Here is a 10381-nt window from a genome sequence, read left to right as displayed (position 1 = left end):
TCTCAGCTGATATTACACCTGATATGCTGAAGCTTTGCAGGGTTGCTTAAGTAAAAGTGCTCTTTCTAGTGCTGGTATACGTTTTTTAATTTTAACTTATTTGGCTTTTCGGCCGCCATTTTGGAGAAGTTTCTATTCCACTGATAATGAACAGAAATGAAATTAGCACAGAACTTACAGTTGATAACCACTTTTTATTACTTTTTATTATATTTTCCATGATCTGTACCAACAAAACAATTATAAAACTTAATAAAGCTAAGTTTAGTAATAGTTTTACACTAGTAATAAACACTAAAAACTCTAGCCCACATACAATATGAGAAACTACAACTTCAGGATTGCCTTTTGAAAGTAGCTCTATAACTATTTACAAATTATTAAAAAATCCTCGAACAATGCATAGATCTCACGATGCACTCATCATATGCAAACTGTTACTTCAGGTGCTTCACAGGAAGAGGATAGTTATTTGTGATGAAAGGATTATCATTACAGTCCTTATTAAGTGATCCAGACAGCTCATCTTGACGATTTTTTGGTGATACAAGAATACAAGTGGACTAGAAAAAGGCATTCACTCCTTCAAGCACAATCAGTTTGTGCCAAAAAGATAGTACTCTGAAGCTGGTTTGTCTCTGGAAAGCATGCAATTTTGACCTTTTTTGTTTTTTAGACAAAAAAAAAAGGATAGCAAACACACTGAAATTCAAATGTTAAATTAGAGACCAAGTAGCCTACCGCTTGCTTTTAGAACTGAAAGAAACTGAAATAGATGGCTACAGGAGTAGATCTTCAGATTCCTTAGTTCATGAAATCTGCACTTGAACGTTCAAATTACAGCAGCTACAAATGGCACACAAACCAAACCACTACCTTTCAAAGATGTCAAATAAAGTTGCATTTTGGTGGACGCCAATCAACGAGAAACATTGAAATTATTTCGAATTCAGACAGGATTTCAAGGCAACAGAGTCAAAGAATTGAAAGTTTTACTTGGTGTAAAGAGAATGGAAGCTTTTATCAAAATTGATTTCCAAGCAAGTTTTAAATAAAAGAAAAAGTTTACAGGCTTCTGTATTTTTAAAATAGAATCGTAAGATGTCACTACACATGATCATTTGTAAACTCAGCAACACATGAATTGGTAGGCCAGGGCCGTGTCCTGCTGCATACAGTGGTCATGTTAAATTATGTTGAATAAAAACTTTAGAAATGTAACTGCTTTGGAATTAAAAGTTGTTTGATAAGGTTTTACACTCTCTGATTGGATAAGATTTTGGCAATTATTTTGCTCTTTTGCCTTGAATCCTCTTATTTTATTGATGTTCACCAAAAGTCAACTTAATCTGCCTCTTTTATAAGGTGGAGGGTCACGTGTTGTCGACAGTAACTGCAGTCGAACCTCCTGTAAGCAACCACCCAAAATGCCAAGATTTAGTGCTCGCTTACGGGAGGTGGTCGCTTACAAGAGTCGAATCAGAGGGGGTCTCTTCTTGGAACAGGTCTGACATATGTACTTGTTCGAAGAGAATATATTGCATGCATTTTCCTAGTTACAATACGAGCATTGCTAGGTTGTCACTAAAAGTTCCTTGTAAACTATGAGTAGCGTAGTACATACAGCCAACATGGAGATCAGACCATGTGTCAAGAGGTCGATTACAAGAGGTTAAAAACGAAAATTATAATGCCATCACCTCAAAAAGTGGTTGAGATTGCTTACGGGAGGTGGTCGTTTACAACAGGCTCCAACTATAGGGCTTTAGCAAGAAAAAATTTGGTGTTTTGAATAAGGGGTCGTTTATGCAAGGTGGTCACTTACGAGAGGTGGTCGCGCGTTCATTTGCATCGCATTTTTGGCTACACGAAATAGGACAAGCGATTAATCAGTGAACAGTGCATGGAATCCAAAGCCGAAAATTTCAAGCGCGGATATTCCAAGAACCTCATGTACCCCAACTGCATTACATTTTTGGGGGCAAAGCTTCAAAACAAATACATACAAAAAAAAAATTGAAAAATAATAATAATAAAAATTAGCCTTTACTTCAAGAAATGTAATTTCGAACTGCAAAGGTCATAGAAGTCTTTATTAAATCAGTCACAACAAACGTGTGACTTTACAATCAATAACCAATCATATCCAGAGGGTGAGATCGGACGTCAGCATATACAAGGTGCCTCTGGCTACCGCCTCAGTCCATATGTGATCTCACCCCACCCGCCCAGACCAATACACACAAAGACCACACCACATCACCGAGAACTACGTCCCCTACTCTTTACGAACAGTGAGTGGGTTCTTTAACGTCCCACAGAATTGTTACGAATGAGGGTTGTAAGACGGGGCCTACGGTTTATCGTCCTTATGCGAGAAGACTAGGAAGTCTAACCATTTGCAGATGTCATTACAAAGGCAGCAGCACTTTCTCCTCGGTTCTTTAAAGACCCTGAGTATTGGTCCGGCCGGGGTTTGAACCTACGACCTCCCGCACTGTAGTCCGGCACTCTACCAACTGAGCTAACCGGTCGGCGGTCAAGGTTTGTTTTCGGTTTTCATTTTAACGGTTTGACCTCTTGGTTCTCCTTTCTGGGTTCTGGCTTCTTGTAGTTACGTTCAGGATTGGCCCATGAAGTTAAGCTGCATGAGTAATACAGTCTCATGAACCACGCAATCACATACATGTATCATGGAGCCACATGAGCCACGCAGCCGCATGAACTATTCAGCTGCTGTAACTATGTAGCCTCATGAACCATGCAGGGGCAAATCATGCAGCCACATCGTAGTTAATTGAGGGACTGGTAATGAAACTTTGTCATGAAAACAATGGTGCTGCAATTTATGTTGGAAGGGAAACGACAGTGCATAATCCTTTGTTTGAATGTTCACACTACAGATGAATATCTTAACACGAACGTTTCTATTGGTCAGTTGCTCAAAACACATTTCAAAATCTATTGTCGTCTGTGCACTGTCAAGGCCAAACATGCCAACAAGAACATGTAACGAAGAAATTGTCAGGCTTCATAACCATTGCCTTTTATTAACTATGGTCACATGAACCACGTAGATGCGTATCGGTTAGCAACTTATAAAAGTCTAATGTATTTTAAAACATAGTTACAGATATTTACTCACTTGACGAACAAAATTCTTTTTTGCTAATAATTTTTATTATATAATACTGGTCACTTCCATGTCATAACAGAAACACAAATTTTGAAATAGTATAATGATTTTCCTAAATAGACTCATCCTGTAATCTAATTTCAATAAAAAAAAATTACATTCTGATTCATACAGTCAGGAGGAGTGCAGTTGTGCAAGGTGAAATTGCAGAAAGTAAACTGTTTCATTCATTCACTCACTACATTAATTATTTGGATCTACTCTGAAAATGTGATAAAAAAGAGAAAAGATCTCAGGGCAAGCTTTCTTAAGGAATCGAGGGCTACATGCAAAACTTCTGGCAAATCTGAGCCAAAACAAAAACTGTCTAAAAAGCACTATAACAAAGACCCTGTCTTCACTACAAAATACATCAATGACCAGTTTCTCTTTCTCAGACAAAAAAATCATGTCAATGTCTTTGTACAGCATAAAGGTTGTGGAATTTAACCTCTACGGCTTTCAGTTATCACATAATGCACCTAAGAAAATTCAAACTACTCAGAAATAAGACATTAAAACTTGTCCTTTAACATCCTCATTTCTCATTGACAACACTGTAGTTACCCTTGAAAGCCATCACTATAGCAAAGACGCTTATATACAAAATATCACCATCACTAATGCGGATGTTGGTCTGGATATTCGTGTTGATAATCGGCTTCATCCATTGAAACTGGCTGAGAAAGAACAATTATATCACCTGCAAAGAAAAGGTATGAAAATTATGTTTAGATTGTAAACTGCAATTTGATATTGGCTTGTGTGTATCCACTGGTGGCCAGGCACACCTAAAATGCAACCCAGCTATGGTCGAAGCCCTCCTTGCGATCGCTCTTTTAGGCGACCAGCTCTAGTTACGACCAAGAATATGAAACCCTGTTTTAACTTTTACCCAACTTGTCTAATTAAAAACTCCTGGAAGCGACCGCTTCTGTAAGCAGCCACAACCACTTTTGGGAATTACCAGGAGGTCTTTTGCTTTGTTTGTACTGGCTCTTTTAAGCAAACACTCAAAGAGTTTGATGTACTGTACACAGAATTCAATACTTAAATGAAAGTTGACATTTCTCGATCTCAAACAATCATCAAGTCCTAGAGTCAAAATGTTGTCATGTGGAACTTTGAAGTTTAATTTTGTATGTCATATACAGTGAACAGATATACCGTGGTCAAGACACATAGTAATGCATCAGTAATGCATCAGCACATTCTTTGATAGCTGTTGTGCAGTACTACATATACAAAAGACATTGCAATCATCTGAATAAACATTTAGAAGGTTTTAATCTCAGCAGATGCATGGTGTTTACTTTCACCAGCTGTGCCTGGAAAAAAAAAAATTCCTTGCTTATGAGAGCTTATTCTCTTAAGTGACCAGCTCTAGTAACAACCACTTTATAGTGGTTTTTGGAAGGGAGGAGGATCAGACACACCCGCAAGGTTTGGCTGTCACTGTCCTTGATGGCAACATCAATGAAAATGTAAATAAATGTTATTTGAGCTACTTTGTGGTTATTCTGACACATTCAACTTGTACAAAGACGGAGAACTACCCAGAAACTAAACTGGTAGGATTTGCAGCGAAGGGAAAGACAAATTCATTCTGTGTGCTGACATTCTCAACATGTCATGTTGTTGTTTTGTAGAGGATGGCAAGGAAATGTACCAAAATTCTTAATGCACATGCTGCAGGGTGATTGTTTTCCTTCATTAATTAAACTTGTTTCGTGGTGTGGCCCTTGCAGCAGCCGTTGTTGTTGTTTAAGTTCCCTATTGAGCTGGGCCCAGTTGTTGAAAGCTGATTAACACTAATCTACGATTAAAAGTTAATCGAGGTTTTCATCTCGCTCATTAAAAATGGTTTTGAAAGCTAAATTTAAACTAGTGGTGAAGAAACATCTAAGTCAAAACTGAGGGAAAAAAATCTTTCGGAAGAATCTTTATTGATTATCAATTAAACTCAAATCAGAGTTCACGTTAATCCAGGATTAGCTTAATTAGGCTTTGAATGACTGGGCCCTGGCGTGTCTCATTAATGTATCTGTGCTCGCATCTCATAATTTATTGCAACAGTTCACTTTAGTTTTTGGAATGTTTCTGTTACATTTTCTTACTTGTACACATGTTATCAGCAGCATTAAAAGAATATTCTCTATATTAAACAGACATATTCAAAATCTTTTGTAGCCTCTTACTGGGAACAATGCTTGTGCTAAAGCGCTTGATTCCCTCTTGATCCACATAACTGCTGTTCTGTATAGATCCTTGGACAAACAGGCGAGTTCTGTTGAAAAATTATAATGTTAATACCGTATTTTCAATTTAAGAAAAAAAATAAATTCCAATTAGATCTTAAATCCAATGCACAGGTTTGTTGGTCACAAGTGGTTGCTTACCAGAGATTGAAAACAATAGAAAAATTTACATCACCAGCCCTAACAGGTGGTCGTGGTCACCAATCAGAGGCTTCAACTCCAGTGAATGAAATGGGAAAATTTTGGTGTCTTAAAGAAGTAGTCACTCACACAGGGATGTTTGACTGTACTCAGTTCATTTAGCCAAGAACAAAAATGTGTGAAAATAGCTGGAAGGCATTTTTAAGAAGCCTATGATAGCTGAAAATGGGGGCTTTCTTCCAAGCACCCCATCAATTTGTACTGTATGATGGTACACAAAGTTAATGTAAACAATGAAACATCACCTCACAGCTAAGCTGATAATATGGCACAAATGAATGTTGTGCAGCTAGCACTGAGGTCACAAATAATGGATCAGAGAATTAACTCTGTATGATACAGTTAGCAATTACCACCATTATCCTCCACAACTTGTTCCCATCTGACCTCATAGCTCATTCAGCAGAGAACAGTGATCCAATCTGGAGGTCATGGGTTTGATTCAGACAAAGTCAAAGATTTTTTCTTTGTCTCATGCTTTCTCCAAATCCTTACTAGGGTTAATGCTTAGTAGGAATTTCCTGGGTTCACTTAACATTTACACTACAGAGTTTAATTCTTTGATCCGCCGCTTGTTGGTATGGCACCCTCGTGTTTTTGGTGACTTTATTTTCTCTTGTTGAAAACATCTGTAATCTGCACACCTTTCAATACAGTAAGTTGGATTTTTGTGGCACATTGGTGACTGGATCAATGGGTTCCATCAAATGAAAATATGACTGAATTTGCAGGTGCTGGCATAATATTTTGACTAATGGTGCTTAAATGTACATGTAAGTCCACCAATCTGAGCATGCCTACCCTTTCTTGACATATGCGTTCACTTTATCTCTCAGTGATGGTTTGAAAACAGAGATGTTGTGCCAATCAGTCTTGCTTTCAAGTTTTTCTTCAAAATAACAAAAAATAACAATAAATTATTATTTAGAAAGACAGTCCCGGTTGCAGCCGGGAGAGCATAAAGTATTGTTGCATGGCCGAGGCTGGATATAGCAAGGAAGCACACCGGGGAATCACAAGTGACTGCCCTTCCCTGAAAATATGAGGACTTGAGTGTGAGAAGCAAGCATTGTGGGTGAGTAGGATATGGCAAGAGGTAATACAATCTGCTGTGAAGTTAAATCTAGAACTAGAGTTAAGCAACCCCAGAAGGTAAACTCGCTGCAAGAAAGGCAAAAAATGCAAGGGTAGACTAAGAGGCAGTTCAGATCATGGAAAATTCCGGCAGCTAACCACTCATCAAAAATGGGACAAATAGCTAATAGGAGCTGCAGGGTAACCTGATGATGGCAGAAATGAGGGGACCCCTGGTAATGAAGAATACCCAAGAGAATGTTTTTTAGAAATAATCGGCCCTGCAAGGCTTCATTATATCATGTTTGTAAGATGCTATTGAACTGTTGGGAAATAGCGCGGTATAAATTCATTATTATTAATAATTATTATAATTATGAAGACAGTGACCTGCTGCTTGGTAGTTTTTGATTATACAGGAAGAATATCACCTCCTGACATTGTAAGCCTGTTCATAAGGTAAAACAGAATAAAGTGCTTTCCCCCTGAGCTACATGTTTGGTTGGTGTTCCAACATATTTTTAAAATACATTTTGCTGAAGAGCCTCCACTGTAAGCTATGCCCAGAATAGCAATACCCAGAATACAAACTCAAGATGGCCTATTAATTACTGAAACCACTACCAAAAGCATTGTTACCATCTCTTGACCGGTAATAAACTGTCGTTGCTAAGCTGAACTTTGATGGCTGGAACTCAGTGTTGCCTTGCAGCGGTTCACCACCACAGTAACCAATCAATTGCACACTGTTGAGGCCTAATGAACAATAATAAGTTTTGACATAAGTGAGGATTTCTAGCAAGACTGAAAACTTGCTACAACCACAACTGCAATTGGTGTTGGAAACAAAGATACAAATTTAATAACCTGAAAAACACCTAGGGTAGGGTTGAAAGAAAATCAATTTTTAACCCTACTTTTGGGGCAAAATGAAACCACATGACATATGGGCACAATGGCCTTTGATATAAGCTTTACTTTTTCTGAGCACTTGCAATCTAAAAGAAAAAGGAGAAGTTATGTCCAAGTTGGGGAGAAACAAAAAATCCTCTAGCCCGACAGTTTAACCCCTTCTGCAACATAAATGTGTACTAAGGGGAAATATTGAATACACAACCAAGTGACAAGTACCTGAATATCATTTTGCGAAGTGGCTTGAAGTCATTTTTACACCAGGGCGCTACAATGTTAAAGGTAGCCCCTTAGTTTGAAAATGAATTATTGCGGGTAGATAAATTTCTGTAAATTTTCCCTCATTGTAGTTCAACACCCTGAGCAATACTAATGAATTTCAATCCCTGAAAGAGTTGACTTTAGCACCCCTGTTACTTGTATATATGGAAGTCCCTTCATCAACACTAGGGTTGTGTAAAAGGTTTATGGTCACTTCCCTCCATGTTAGATCACTCCTGCAAAAATAGTCAGATTGTTCCACAGAAAAGTTAGATCACTCCACTTCACCATTTTGTTGAAATGATAAAAATCTTACGAAAAAACTTTGATGAACAAAATTAGAAAGACAAATGTTTCCAGGATTAAGTGGAAAGGTAATAATACATGTATAATTGTTAGAGATGAATGCGCTACCATGTTTGTTGGCTCTTACTGCACTACACCTGAGTTTGTTAGTGATAAGATTTCTTACCTATAGAAGAGGAGTTTGTTAGTGATTAGATTTCTTACCTATGGAAGAGGTATTTCAATTATTGTTCCAGCTGCATACATTGCGTGTGGGTTTAAGTGAGGGAGAAAAACTTAAATTAACAAAGGAAGCACAAGCATGCCCTCCCTTTCTCAAAAAAGAAGAAAACAGAGACAGTTTAAACTTCCATGTTCATTTCACGATCATCTGCTTTGTGTTTGTACTCTGTGACGCAACCAGCCTCACCCTTTAGCACAGGTTCACACATTGCGCGTGCGTTTAAGTATGCAAGAAAAAACCTTAATTAACAAAGGAAGAATGCTTGCACAAGCGTGTACTATGTATATTTCTCAAAAAGAAAAGGAACAATAGAAACAGTTACTTCACACGTTCATTTTGTGATCACCCGCTTTGAGTTTGCGCTCTATGGCACTACCACCAGCATTGACCAGATCGGACCTTAGCTCCCCAGCTTCCAGCATAAATAATTTTTTCAAAAGGCTCCTTAATTGATAATTCAAGTGTACTAGGTAATAACAAAGTATTTCATAGTATATTTTTGTTAGAAGGAAATGGCAACAGGTTCAGGTTCAACAAATATAGCTTTCAACGGTTTATTGAGGGTCAGGTAAGCAGTACACACGAGCTGAACATTTTAATACAGACTCATGATTGAGGTGATCTTTTATTGAGTAGCAGTTAAGGACTGATTATTTATTAATCGCCCCCAGGGGTGGGGGCGGTGGTTTTAGAGGGGGGGAGGAGGTATAATTTTGCATATCAGTTAAAAGTGGCAGGTATATCTTTTGTACAATCAAAAATTTGGGGGGGGGGGGGGCCTTTTTCCTCTCTCATGGTTTACAGAAGTGGAGTGACAAAGTTTCGTTTTGTTTGTTTTATAGACCACATTGAAAATTTCTCATATGTACATGACATAATGACCTTTTAATAGATCAGACTACGTATGAGTAACAAGTTCTCCCCGAGCGCGACATGGTTGTTTTAGTGGTCTGTGGTTTTTGGCAGGAAGTAACTCCCATGTCACATGCACATCACACGACCTTGCACAAGCGTTCAAAGATGTTAGCTGCCATATTGTATGGTATATAACCGAGCTTGTATCCAGGCCCCCATCAACCATTCCCCCATCATTTGAAAAGCAGTGGTTAGGTGGGCGGGGGGTCGGTTTTTAAAACTATTATTGCAGTGGGGTGGTATCATTTTCATTTGTAACTATTAATGGGGGGAGGGTTAATTTTTGATAGACTATTTTTTCTTTTTTACGGGGAGGGTTAATTTTTGATAAACTATTTTTTTTTTTACCCATCCCTGCCCTCCGGGACGTAATAAACGATTGGCCCCCTAATTTAAACTTAGGCATAAAATGGAGTGATCTAACTTTTCTGCGGAGCGTTCTGACGTAGAGCTAAGTGACCGAATACCATGTAAAAAATAGGACTAGCCCAATTTTTCAGAGGGCAATAAATTGTTATATATTGGGATATCTCGATCTCGTTGTTTCTTCTGAAGCTTTCAACAGCTTTAATTTTCCTTCATTCCCAGAGAAGACGCCTGCAGTTACAAAATCGAATGATATTTACAGTCTTGATAGATTGTCATAGTTTCTATAAACGGAGGAGGCGGTGGACATCTATTAAGGTTAACCTTATATTACCAGCACAAAATTATGTGTGCTTACACTTCCCGCTTCTTCGGGGTAGCTCTCCCTCGCACCTTGCAGCGAATCGTTTGAGCTGTTTAAAAAGACATGACGACGAATACGACAATAAACAATTTCACCTGCAAAAACGAGGAAAACAAACCAAGAAAATTAAAGCTAAACATGTCCAGCCTTACCTGAAGAAAACCTTGTCGACGAAACATGCTTAGTTTTAATAAGCTGGCAAACAACTAGGTAACCTCGTCTTCTCTTGCTTTCCCGCGCGCGAACAGAAGCTTCGCCGTGGGGTTGCAGCTAAAATAATAATTTCTTCGTCTTTTTCCGAGCCCTACGTAAACAAAGAAGAGTTT

The 10381-nt window shown here is 38.3% G+C and overlaps 1 protein-coding gene across 1 annotated transcript; it reads right to left on the bottom strand.

The window, feature by feature from the left end:
- Positions 1-3021: 3021 nt before the first annotated feature.
- Positions 3022-10354, bottom strand: LOC146467710 (single-stranded DNA-binding protein, mitochondrial-like). The gene is made up of 6 exons (XM_085125597.1): positions 10208-10354; positions 10050-10104; positions 7348-7464; positions 6436-6523; positions 5374-5462; positions 3022-3878 (listed from the first exon to the last, which is right to left on the bottom strand). The coding sequence occupies exons 1-6, from the start codon at positions 10232-10234 to the stop codon at positions 3796-3798; spliced, it is 459 nt and encodes a 152-aa protein (XP_084981723.1). The 5' UTR covers positions 10235-10354; the 3' UTR covers positions 3022-3795.
- Between the last annotated feature and the right edge of the window lie 27 nt (positions 10355-10381).

Source organism: Pavona decussata, unplaced genomic scaffold (assembly GCF_977016875.1).
Source record: "Pavona decussata unplaced genomic scaffold, jaPavDecu1.1 SCAFFOLD_134, whole genome shotgun sequence".
NCBI classification, from domain to species: domain Eukaryota; kingdom Metazoa; phylum Cnidaria; class Anthozoa; order Scleractinia; family Agariciidae; genus Pavona; species Pavona decussata.
This window is presented reverse-complemented; position numbering and strand designations above follow the sequence as displayed.